We start from the raw sequence: 13,095 nt of genomic DNA on the forward strand, positions 1-13,095 counted from the left end.
CATCTCTCCATTGCACCTTATTAACTCTGCTTCCTCCGCGGAGTATTTGTGACTTCATGTCTCATAGGGTCCATTGGACCTGGAGGTGTCTGACGCCTCTTGCCTGGTGAGCCGGCCTCCTGCCTTGGCCCTGCTGATGCGGCCCACCCCCCCTCCTCTCTACCTCCTTCCTTTCATGGAGGTCCATTCATACATTGTCATATTCATGTAATGTGTTTATGTAACTCTGTAATGCTGTTCATTCTGTACACATGACATCTATTGCTTCTGTCCACCCGGGGAGAGGGATCCTCCTCTGTTGCTCTCCTGAAGGTTTCATCCATTTTTTCCCTTTGAAAGGTTATTTTTGGGGAGTTTTTCCTGATCCGATGTGAGGTCCTGGGACAGGGATGTCGTATGTGTACAGATTGTAAAGCCCTCTGAGGCAAATTTGTAATTTGTGATATTGGGCTATACAAAATAAACTGAATTGAATTGAATCATGTATTGAACAACCTGCGTTTCTGCTTCTAAGGTGTGATTTATGTATTTTTGATTGCTGGAAAGCAAGTATACTCAAGTACTGTACCCAACTAAAATAATAACTACACCTCAATATAGTATACTTATTTGAATGAAGGATGGATTATTTACATTGTCGAATTGGTACTTTTACTTATGTAAACGATGTTGCTTCATCATTTAGGCCATGAGTGTGATCTGGTGCAGACCAGTGTGTGACTGTGTCCCTGTGAAGGCAGCAGAGTGGTGCAGTGTCCAGTGCTCAGGTGGTCGCTGCCCTGATGAGACATGGCTGTTGGCTGTTCTCAGTCCAACGACACAACATCATCAACAACCAATCACAGGGTCCTGCACTGGGCCCTGAAGATCAAAACCTCAGGGACGGGGCATGTGCGTATAGCCGCTTTTTCACGCTTATTACACAAATGTAACAGATGTACAGAAACTTTTTTGCTTTAAGGGAGAAATATTGCTGTTTTTGTTTTTGCTTCGAAATATCTTTTCTTTTGCCTTGACACTTTGACTGATATTATTTTTAAGTATCTTGTTACTATCTTCCCCTAGTCACACCAGTGGAGGCAATATACTGCATCTATTTGATGTACAGCTGCAAAGAGAAATAAGAGAAGAAAACAACAGAAAGTAACAGTATCATGGCTTCTTTTAAGGAGGACGAGTACACATAAAAAACATATTGATTTGAACTCATCTGAACATTTGATCTCTGCCTTTGAAGAGCAGTATTTGCTTTTATTATTTGCACACGTTGAGAATGAAAACTGAAATGAAAAGTAATTTTTTAGAAAAAATCAAATCAGCAAATCACAACAACATATAGGTTAAATAATTATGCAATGTATGGATTTTTCAAACAGAGTTGGGGTCCCAAGGTGAAAGTGTACCCACACAAACAAACACACACACACACACTCACACACACACTCAAACACACCCACACACACAAAACTATCAAGCACATTGTTGGCATATTTTCCCTTTCAATTACACAGCTGTCTCAAAATTCTGTCTCAGCAGCTCCATCATGCACTCCACTGCCCCATACCTAAAGGACATGTGTGTGTGGGGGATGTTTAAGTGAACAAAAAATAAACCCACATTAGAAATGTGTGTGCAAAGAAGTGAGGAAGGGCTGAGTGAAAGGCACGGACTATATATGGCCCGTCTCTGCCCCTCTTTCAACCTGCTCAGTGAGCCATGTGCTCGGCCTTGTAAACTGCGGTGCCACTTGATTACTTTGTCAATCTTCTAAAGTGGCTTTTTCTCTGTGGAGAAATAGGAAGACTTGTCCGACAGAGGAGGTCCAACAGTGAGAGGGAAGTGCAGGGAGGCGAGAGTAGACACTGCATCCAAATGAAGGGAAATTATATTTTGGTGTAGTGAGAGAATAATTTATCATCAGAATCATCAGATACGTCACGTTTTTCAAACCAAACCACCAGGACATCGGTTTCATCCAGCTTTTCTCTGTCGTAACAACTCCACCTCTGCTGTGTACATATTTAAAACAATATTCTGTCAGTCTCCTTAATGAGACCTGAGGGAAAAGACACAATTATAATGTATTATTCCAAATACCAATTTCAGTTCTTTGGATAATTATTCATTTAATTATTAATTAAAATATTTTATTTATTGAAATTAATGTCGGTAATTAAGGAAGACATTCTAAACTCACTTCTCCCCGAAGTACCTTTTAAGGAGAGCATAAGAAGGATGTGGTTGTTCAACTTCGCTTTCAGGTTTGGAGACATTATGAGGACACCGCCACATTATTTTAGCCTAGCACTCTAAAGGCTTACACATTATAAATTACACGTTTAAAAGTTTATAAAAAGTATAGATTTTAAAGTTAAACACAATGGGTGTTTTATTCCTCCAGTTAGACAGTGCCATCCCTTGGCCATATTAGGTACTCACTTCTTCATACAATTATCCCTGTGTGCAAAATGTCTCCTCAACGCATATTCCTTCTTTTCACTAAAATGTTAACACGCATAATCAATTCCCATTGGCACAACAAAGTTGCAAAGTACATGTTAAACAGATAACTTCTGGGGCACCTGCTGTGGGAAAAATAAATTAAACTATTTACTACACCTATAAAAGTTAAGCATTATATTCACACAGAATTGTTGCACCATGGATACAAATGTGATAGGAGTTATATTCTTAATAACAATGATACTTTGTAAGGTTATGTTCGACATCATGGGAATGAATAGGACAGTTTCTATACCAACTTGTTTAATCTTATTACTGTATCCAAAGCTTTTTTCCTCTCCAGTGCATCGCATGCTTTTTCTCCTCAAATGGTACGAAGCTCATGCGTCAAAGTGTTATGCTACATTACTTTCACTGAATAGCCAAACTCAGAGCCTGAGAGTTTAATGATCCTGCGTCGCATAATTGAATTTATTTAGCCCTTTGCTATTATATGGATAAGTCAACTGTAGAGATCAACGTGTATGAGGTCAAAAGAGATAAAAAAAACACTTGGTCGCATTGTGCATGAAAGAGATGTGTGTTTCTCCTCCAAACTTTACAAGAGAAATGCCTTCGAGAAACAATACTTGGAGAACAAGCCTTCTATGATCAAACTGCAGTTAACAGTTGTCATGTGGGTTTTAGTGCCAGCTCAGTGGGTGAACACCTGTTGTTCTACTGTTTCAAGGCCGCATGCTGCTCCCTTGAGCCTTTGAAAGGGTTGGATTTAAAATTTCTCTTTTGCATCAGCTGAAGATCTTAGTGGTCAGATCTGCCTTTGTGTCATTGTGTACCTCACTCTATTTTACTTAAATGAGAGTTAATGTTACTTTACCTAATATGTGATATACATCATTATATTATACCAAGGGAAAAAGGGAGATTTTGAACATCATACATAAGGAAGCTGTGCTTGTGCTTGTGTAAATCCTGAAGTCGGCGATTCTGCTGATTTTGACGGAAAAGGACATGATGAGCTATGTCAGCTGTGAACCAGTGAAGCATGGTCGAGCTTAGAGGCCAGTGACAAGGGCTGGGCAGGCAATCAAATAAGACACATTATTGGCACAAGAAAGAGTGATAACATTGCTGTTTTTCCTAAACTCACTACTGAATTAGATATTGATTAAATTAGTAGCTGTTTCTATGAGAGCGAACGCAGATTATACTGACAGAATAGAAGCAGGGTTCAGCGGAGCATAAGAGTCACTCTAAAGACGGAAACAAAGATTGAACCCGTTGACAGCAGTTAATGTATTGCAGGCTCACATTATCAGCACGATTTTATTATACATTCAGGAGGTTGGATAGTAATGGAATCCTTGAACCAGCATGGTTGGGATGGCTGCGACTCAACCTTTAATCACAAGGATGTCAGTTCACTCCTCGGCTCCCTACTGTCTGCATCTCAATGACCTTGAGCAAGACATTGAACCTGAAGTTGCTCCTCAGGCACTTCACACCAGCCTCATTGGTAAAATACAGAGGTACAATTTCATGTATACCTCTATGTGACGATTGAAATTAAGTTTATGTATATTCTGTTCTATTGCCTGGTTAAAATGTTTAGAATGTATGTCTATTTGAATGTCAGTGGATGTCTAAATTACATATATATAGCAGAAATGGTATCTTTTAATTTTAAAGTTCTATGTAATATTTTATACCTCAATGACGATCTGAACGATCAATTTAAGATCACCCCCATCCTTTCCTTTAAGGAACATTGTAGGCACATTTGTTGTATAAATATTCAGCAGCACAAGATCAACATAGAGACGTGTGAAAATAGACTGCAGGTTAACATTTTTGTAACGGACATTATAGGGGTCATCAGCAAGCATTTGAAAAAACTGTAAGTCATGCATGATGAATATACCTACTGCAAATCCATAGTCCATATCTTCAGAATACTTAAAGCTCTCAACTTGGCAAATGGTTACTGTGTGCGCTTGATTGTGTTGATTTTTTTGTGTGTACTACTGTATTCTTATCTTTATGCTGATTATGCTGATATGTTCTTATTATTGCATCTATATTTTTAGGTGCTGTCCTTAAATGTAAAGCACTTTGAGTTTTCATGCATAAAATGTGCTATGTAAAATGGCCATTGGTTTGTAGTCCAATCATAATCCTTTGATTGGACAATGAAAATCCTGTTGCTTTGATCTAACTTTCATTCACATCAGTTATTTTAACCCTGATCCTTTGGGTTGCTCAGAAAATCAGGGATCACCCTGCTCTGAAGCAGGTTTAAGCCCCGGGCTTAGAGTGAGGATATCCAACAATTGAAGTTTTGAGTGTGAAATGACTATAAGCTCAGGCCTAACAGAGCTGTAAGCCCAGAGCTAAAGGAGGTCGCAGCCTAAGGATAAATATAGAGGGAAAAGTCCTCATGATGTTGTGGTGTCTTTATCCAGTTTGTGATTGCAGGTGAAGTAAACAAAGCAGAACTGTTCTTTGTGTAAATTGATAGAATATATTAGAGTCAAATACCAGTGTGCATACCTACTGTATTCAACAAAAACATTTTCTAAACAAACTTGTTGTTGGACCCCTTTTGTGCATTCATTACTTGTAATGTTGCAGCATTTGTCCCAGTGACATTAAACTGTCAGGTAGAGCAATTACTGAAGATACATTAACGTTTAAGAACAACAACTGAGGTAAAAAAAAAAAAAATGAAAACACTCATCACTATGTCTGCAACATAGTTGCAAAGCTTTATATTAAAGGGGGTAGATGTTACCGGAGGCTGTACTGACAGTACTGAAATATCTACTCCTATAAAAAATGTGTTACTCTTACTTGTAGACTGTATTTAAATGTCCTTTTCACCTTGTGTGTAAGATATCCTATCGCCAAACCTCTTTAGTATCAAGGAGAAACCACTATGATGCCATGCACATGTTGGTAAGATTACGTTTGAGAACTTTCACATTCATTTTATGTTATAACATTTTATTTATGAAGCGGCTGAAGAGATGTAAACTGGTGCATGCCTTAAGGACTTAATGATGCACGACAAAAGACATATTCTATTCAAGTCAGTGACTTTTGTTGTTTTTTGGTGTCATTCTTTATGTAAACTTCTGCATAACTATGACGCCCTTAACCTTGTACTTAATTATAGCCTTTGCTTGCGATTTGTTAATGATTAGGCCTATATGAAATAAAAATACACAACTTGTTCTGATTATTGTCAGTGCAGTATTAGCAGGTTTGCATGTGCAGGCAAGCAGAGCAAGCAAACGATGAATGACATGGTTTAAGAGATCGTCAGAATTGATTTTCCTCACATGACAAATAATTGACAGTGGGGCTTTTATTTTGGAAGCGACGGGAGAGCAGAAGTGACGCCATTCTTGGTGGGCGGGACTACCTCTTGTAACTTCCACCAATAGCATACTTGCTTGGTCAAATATGAAAATGGCGGCTCTCTGTAGTGAGTTTGGGGACCTGGTACAAATCAAGAAACAGCTAATATCGGTGATATCGCTTTCTAAAGAAAGAGGACTTTTACACAGCGCCAAGTGGTGAGACGGACTGTGTCCAGTCTGCTATTAACTGCCTGTCTGTCTGCTCTGCTGCAATAATAACTGAGTGTTAACGCTTGTTACCAATCAGTTAACGTGAGCTAACGTTGTGTTAGCAGAGCTGTTTACAAGTCTCATTATAACAGTTTAGCTAAAGCTGATCAATACAGCAGCTAATCATACAGTACTATTAATGCCACCTTCTACTTCAGAGCGCCTTTAAATGAGCACACGAGTATCAACGTTGACTTTACATGACGTCGTTAATGTTATTTATGAATCACTACTGGACTCATTTTTTAGATGTTGTTAATCGCTGCCGATTATCAAATATAAAACGTGAACGCCGTTGCACACAGTTTGATTATAAAGAAAGTAATGCGGTGTTTTTGTTTGCTTGCTTACTTTCTGTGTTTTCATTTCAGGGCATCCGAATTGGCATTTGCTTTGGACCGTCTTCCCAAAGATGAATTACCACCGTCGCATCCTTTTACTGAGGTTTGTTTTGGGTTGAGTTTGTTTTCATTACATCATTTTACCTACCTACCGGCCTACAAGTCATGTCTTGGCATTTGGGGACATGTTTCAACAGCTTAATTAAAAAATATCAATCAATTGTTGTGCTGTTTGGACAAACTGTCATTGATTTATGGCCACATTTGCACCAAGACAATGCACATGTATGGAATTAGTGGCACCCCCTATGAAGCAGTTTCAATCCCCAAAATAACAAACCAAAAACAAGTTTCAGTTTCAAAATTGTCATGAAACGCATATCCCACGAGTTTTGTTTTCATTTGACAAACCAATCCTATACTTTATAGTCTGTTTTGTTTTGTGCCGCCTTCATTTTTGCCATTTGTAGTGTCAAATCTGAAACAACATTTTAGGATGTGTTTCAGATACCTGAAAGTTTTGTGATGATAGGCCCAACAGATGTTGAATAATATAGTCCAATATTTATCCACTGACAATTTAGTAGCATTTCTAAAATTGCGGTTTCTTGGAAAGCACTTGAACATCATTTCCAGTTATTTAGCCAAGTTTCCTGTTTGCTTTGAACTTTAAATATGTAGTTTCAGTTTTCTAAAGGCTAGCCTAATATATTCCAAAAAAATGCTGTAACGTTAGATTTTAGTAGAGGTCAATTTGAAAGACTTAAACTATTTTCAGTCACATGTAGTCTATGTGGGATATCATCAGAATAAATATCCATCATAATAAAGGAGCATGTAGAATGGTTTGATCCGATTATTATTCCGATTGTTTTTCTAGTTGTTTTTGAATAACAATGATGGTCCTAGGTGCAAAGGAATAAGCTAAAACAGTTTTTTTATCTTTTCCGGTGATTTGTATATAACATGAAAAAAAAAAAAAAGACACACTTTTGAAACATTACAAAGTTAGAATCAACTGTATTACACAAGGAGGAAATAAATGATACTGGGCGCAAAGCTGCAGCCCTTCATTCTTAGGTTTGGTTTGCTTGAGTCCATCTCTCTGATAGGGAAAGTTATACTGCCCCCTGGTGACAGTTTGTTTGTAAAAAGCTAAATTGTTAATCATGGCTCCGACAAGTCCTACCATATGAAAGGACTTTTGTTTTTCGCTGAGATTAATCATTTTATTAATGACATTGACTTTATGAAGATGATTAGGATGACTTTTCTCTTTTTCATTGTCTTGTGTATATACAGGAAGACGCACAAGACCTGGATGCACTTACACTGGCCAAATCCTACTTTGACCTGAAAGAGTATGACCGTGCTGCGTACTTTCTGAAAGGCTGCTGCAGTCGGAAGGCTTACTTCCTCTATATGTATTCTCGGTATCTGGTAAGATTCTGTAGATATTTGGCACATCCTTTGAGTCTGGATTTCATGTCATGGCAAGACTGCTTGTGAACCATTTTGAACGTGTCCTTCTATCTCTTAAGTCAGGTGAGAAAAAGAAGGACGATGAGACCGTGGACAGCTTGGGTGAGGACTTGTCTGTTTGAGCATTTAAACAGAACTGGAATTATTTTTGTTACCCTTCACACTAAACATTGTTTGTGTTTTTCCTTGTGTTACTAGGTCCTCTGGAGAAGGGTCAGGTGCGCAATGAGGCCCTGCGAGAACTGAGGGTTGAGCTCAGTAAGAAGCACACAGCAGGAGAGTTGGATGGGTTCACCTTGTACCTGTAAGAGCCTTTCCTCCAATGTGTCCACACTTTACTCAGATTCTGCAGAGGACTAAAATGGACTGCTCATAAAGTGCATGTGTGTGTGTTTGTGGGGAAACAGGTATGGCGTGGTGCTACGAAAGCTTGATCTGCTGAAGGAGTCGGTGGAGGTGTTTGTTGATGCAATTCACGCACTTCCTCTTCACTGGGGAGCATGGCTGGAGCTCAGTAACCTTGTCACCAACATTGAAATGGTAACTACCTTTGTGTTTACATGTACACAACACAGCCTCATGAACATTATACTATACATTACAAAGACACTTAATAAGAAATAAAAAAAAGAATCCATCTCAGGTAATTTATATGGACAGAAATGATTTCCTCTACCTCAATCTCTTGGTCTTTCCCCGCAGCTGAAGTCACTGTCTCTCCCAGACTGCTGGATTAAAGACTTCTTCATGGCCCACATGTACACAGAGCTACAGATGATCAAAGAAGCGTTGCAGAAATACCAGAACCTCATTGAGGCCGGCTTTTCTAAGAGCACCTACATCATCTCACAGATTGCCGTCGCCTACCACAACATCAGAGGTAACGCCTTCTACCTTTTCAACAACACTTCTGTCTATCAGAAGAATATGATGATGGGGACAGGATAATTTAAACAGTCTCCATTCATTTCAGATATTGACCAAGCTTTGGCTCTCTTCAACGAGTTGAGGGAGCAGGATCCGTATCGCATCGACAACATGGACACATTCTCCAACCTACTCTATGTCAAAGTGAGTTCACCTCACTATTTTATCTTTATGGTTTTTGTTTGACACCTGTAAGTCAACTTCTCAGCATAGGATCTAAGTGACATAATAATTGGATCCGGAACAGATTTGTGTTCTTGTAAAGATCAATAATGAATCCAAAATATGTGTTATTTTTTTATTTCTTTATTTTCTGTTGCTTCCACAGACCATGAAGCCAGAGTTGAGTTACTTGGCCCACAACCTGGTGGACATCGACAAGTACAGAGTGGAGACGTGCTGTGTTATTGGTAAGAGGAGCCAATCTGATCAACACTAATGGTGCTGTTTAATTTTTCCTGTGATGGGACAATTGGTTGAAGAATACATAAAATATATTTGAACTTGTCATAAATTGTTAGTATTTTCGACTGGTTACAGCTTCACAGGTGTATTGGCTTGGCCTTTTTAAAATTATAGTCTAGGTTTGTCCGCTTGTCAGATTTTAAAGTCATCATTCCGAATCACAGTACCATGTGTATAATAAGTTGTGTGTCTCATCCACAGGTAACTATTATAGTTTGCGCTCTCAGCATGAGAAGGCAGCATTGTACTTCCAGCGGGCCCTCAAACTGAACCCTCGATGCCTCGGTGCCTGGACCCTCATGGGCCACGAATACATGGAAATGAAGAACACTTCGGCTGCCATCCAGGCCTACAGGTCAATCTAAAGTTGTATTAGCATTGTGCTCAGAACAATTAAAGTCTGTTTGGTGGTTATTCAGCAGTGTGTGACATTAAAAGTAAAGCTGAGGTGGTCGGTCTCGTGGTTTTTGAGATGTTGATGTCCAGATGTCGGACCTCCTCCCTTTAGGCTTTCTCATAATTGTCCATTATTAGTTCTTCTATGGTGGTGTTCTTGCCAGACCTTCCACAGCAGTGTGAAGGACTCATAACAGCTGCTTTGTTGCTGTGGGTTGTCTCCTTGTTTTTATGTGTATATATATATATATATATATATATATATATATATATATATATATATATATATATATATATATATTCTTTCTTTCAGGCATGCCATTGAAGTGAACAAGCGGGACTACCGTGCCTGGTATGGCCTCGGTCAGACATATGAGATCCTCAAGATGCCCTTTTACTGTTTGTACTATTATCGAAAGGCTCACCAGCTCAGGTATGGATTTTGACTGCAAAAAAAAAATATGTTTGATTCTGCTGTTACTAAGAATTATATTTCATATTATATAGAATGATGAAAATATTTGAGTAAGAAAAAGTTTTAAAAATATTCATGCTCATAAACCGAATACTCAATATTAATTTTGTCATACAATGTTTCTTGTAGGCCCAATGACTCGCGTATGTTAGTAGCACTGGGGGAAAGCTACGAAAAACTGTCGCAGCAAGTGGAAGCCAAGAAGGTACGCGTGTGTGATTCCTGGTTTGTGTCATGCATGCATTCAGTTTTCTGGCGTGTTTTTGATATATTGTATTTCTGTCTAGTGTTACTGGAGAGCATACTCTGTTGGCGATGTAGAGAAAATGGCTCTACTGAAGTTGGCAAAGTAAGTGTCTGTTACTGTATCCTGAGGAAGTGAAGAAAATCAATAACAGATCTTGGGGTCTAAAAAACGAGTTACTACTAAAAAGTAGTTTACGTCACATTTTCTTTAACATTAAAGCACAAGTTGAAGATTCGATCGGCAGTTTTTTCCCCGTTGTCATATGTCAACATGTTAATTGAATCACCCAGAAATGGGGGCTAAATGTGAATCTGCTCATTCCTTTGACAGGCTCCATGAACAGCTGACTGAGTCGGATGATGCTGCCAAGTCTTACATGCTTTACATCCAAGACATTTTCTCTTGTGGGGTAAGCATTTCATTTTGAAGTACCAGAATACATATGCAGACTCCTGTCCACACACTGATGTGTAGTTTTAATGTGGGGCTGTAATCTTGACAATTAATTACATTTTTAATGGCGTTTTGAACTATGAACTTTTTCCTTTTTACATTTTTTAAGGCATATGACCATTTTTATGGTACAACATTTCTTTCTTCTTTTTATTACATACAACTATACTATGACATTATTTACGACATTTTTTATTATAGTTTGATAGCATACTATATATACTATGATGTTAAATATGGCCTAACTATGACGTAATTTCTATGGCGTACTAGACATTGACATTTTAAAGAAAGTATACGACAGCCCTTTAATATATCAACATGACAATCAATTCCCTCATGCACAAAGCAACGGTATTTGATTTGTGTGGAAGAACCCGACTGGTCTGAATGGAGCCCTGACCTCAACTCCATCTCAGACATTCGGGTCAAACTGGAAAGAACCAAGAGCATTTAAGTCTTCCCAGAGCTGGAGGCTGTTATAGCAGCATAATAATGCCTGTGGTTTGGAAATGAGATGTTCAACCAACAAAAAATATAATATAATATTCACGTGTCCACGTGCTTGTGTTCTATTGGTTTGGAAAAAACAAAATCCACATCGGATCAAATGTTGTTATCACAGGAACAACTGGAGCATGCGGAGGTGAGCACAGCCCTGCGGTACCTGGGTCAGTACTATTTCAAGAACAAGCTCTATGATGAGGCGTCCCTCTGTGCGCAGCGCTGCTGCGACTACAATGATGTAAGTGTGGCTGCATAATGCGAGCACTGAGCTCTAGTTCCTGTAGTAGAGTAAGTAGAAGTAACACACTAACTGGTGTCCCTCTGTTCGTAGGCTCGCGAAGAGGGAAAGGCCCTATTGAGGCAGATTTCACAGGTCAGAGATCAGACTGAGACGCCATCAGCAGATCTGTTCGCTCCGCTCTCAAACAACAACACCCCCGTCAGGAGGGTGTCTCCACTCAACCTCATCTCCTTCACACCCTGACACTCGCCCTCCTATTCGCTGGCTTTAAAATTGACAATTTGTGTATACAACTATTTGAGGGTAGACAGTGTTGGGGAGGATGTACTTGTTGATGCATAGATTTGTTAATGACATTAAAATATAATTTGTTTGTTTTTTAAATCCTGATCATTTTTGTCCAGGGTAAAACAAGTTATATTCTGCAAATTTAAAACCAACCGAAGCTCTTAAAATGAATGCTTGGATCTGTTAGCCTGAGGTAAAACACCTCAGTGAACCTAATAAGGTTTTTTGATACATGTGTAGCTTTTGTATAATCCAAAGCTAGCTCAATGTAAAAAAATAAAACAAAAAAAGCACAGGTAAAAGAAAAATCCTTCAGAGCACAAACACTGCAAAGCATCTTCTTTGCAGAGTGTATATACAGAGTCATACAACATGTAGACCAAAGACAGCATCATATTTTGACTTGCAGTCGTGCGTTTTCATTGCTGTACATGTAAATAGTTTAAATAAAGCATATCGGCAAAGACGGCCTGTTTTTCCTCTATAATTTATGTCCTGAAAATATAGCTATAGTACTTAAGACTACCCAAACAGTTTTTTTCATAGATTTTGTCAAAAGAAAAATACTTACAGCAAAGGTAGAAGGTCAATGCACTATTCTTAAGTCTATTAGCCACTGAGCAGCTCTACTGATCAAGAGCACTTCAAACCCCATTAGTGTACTGAAACCCTATTTAAAGCATGTTTGAACTGTTCTACTGCCATAAACATAACGGCTTGGCACAATAGTATTCAATTAAAATTTCCTCATGCAAAGATCTGGAAAATCACAATGTCATCTAATGACATTGTGATTTTCCAAGGATTTAGTCCCATATATGTTGAAGTAGCTTAACAGTTGTTTTAACATCTGTATGTGGTCAACAACTGACTCATTTTAAATTTAACTGGATGAACTACAAATAATACACTAATAATAAATGAATGATCCCTCCTTTAAAAATAAAATGCACAAAAAAAAGCTTTGTTTTTATGTGCATCTTAAAAAGAAAAAATAACTGAATTTTCCTGCAGCTTTAAATTCAGTTTATTCAGCTGTAAAGTGATGTCACAAAAAAAAAAACACGATATTATATTCTCATCTTCTAAAAAGATACATTTGTGTGCATGGACTTTATCTGTGGTTCTGGAAACTAATCGTTTCAGCTCCCCATTTACATCATTGTTGAACGGTGATT

General features: G+C 38.4%; 1 protein-coding gene across 1 annotated transcript; it reads left to right on the top strand.

Annotated features, from left to right (window-relative positions):
• Nucleotides 1–5,894: 5,894 nt before the first annotated feature.
• cdc23 (CDC23 (cell division cycle 23, yeast, homolog)) lies at nt 5,895–12,385 on the top strand. Its single transcript, XM_034549997.1, has 16 exons — nt 5,895–6,041; nt 6,467–6,539; nt 7,739–7,876; nt 7,978–8,020; nt 8,117–8,222; nt 8,326–8,458; nt 8,621–8,798; nt 8,892–8,989; nt 9,174–9,255; nt 9,512–9,665; nt 10,020–10,139; nt 10,311–10,386; nt 10,469–10,530; nt 10,759–10,837; nt 11,507–11,626; nt 11,720–12,385. The coding sequence occupies exons 1-16, from the start codon at nt 5,929–5,931 to the stop codon at nt 11,870–11,872; spliced, it is 1,728 nt and encodes a 575-aa protein (XP_034405888.1). The 5' UTR covers nt 5,895–5,928; the 3' UTR covers nt 11,873–12,385.
• Nucleotides 12,386–13,095: the final 710 nt, after the last annotated feature.

This window comes from Cyclopterus lumpus, chromosome 14 (assembly GCF_009769545.1).
Source record: "Cyclopterus lumpus isolate fCycLum1 chromosome 14, fCycLum1.pri, whole genome shotgun sequence".
NCBI classification, from domain to species: Eukaryota; Metazoa; Chordata; class Actinopteri; order Perciformes; family Cyclopteridae; genus Cyclopterus; species Cyclopterus lumpus.

Excerpts from the sequence above, each read along its gene's own strand:
- cdc23 (XM_034549997.1), top strand. The coding sequence starts at position 5,929 with ATGAAAATGGCGGCTCTCTGTAGTGAGTTTGGGGACCTGGTACAAATC. Across the intron at positions 8,990-9,173 it reads CCAACCTACTCTATGTCAAA|ACCATGAAGCCAGAGTTGAG; the intron begins GTGAGTTCACCT and ends TTGCTTCCACAG. Across the intron at positions 10,140-10,310 it reads CGAAAGGCTCACCAGCTCAG|GCCCAATGACTCGCGTATGT; the intron begins GTATGGATTTTG and ends TGTTTCTTGTAG.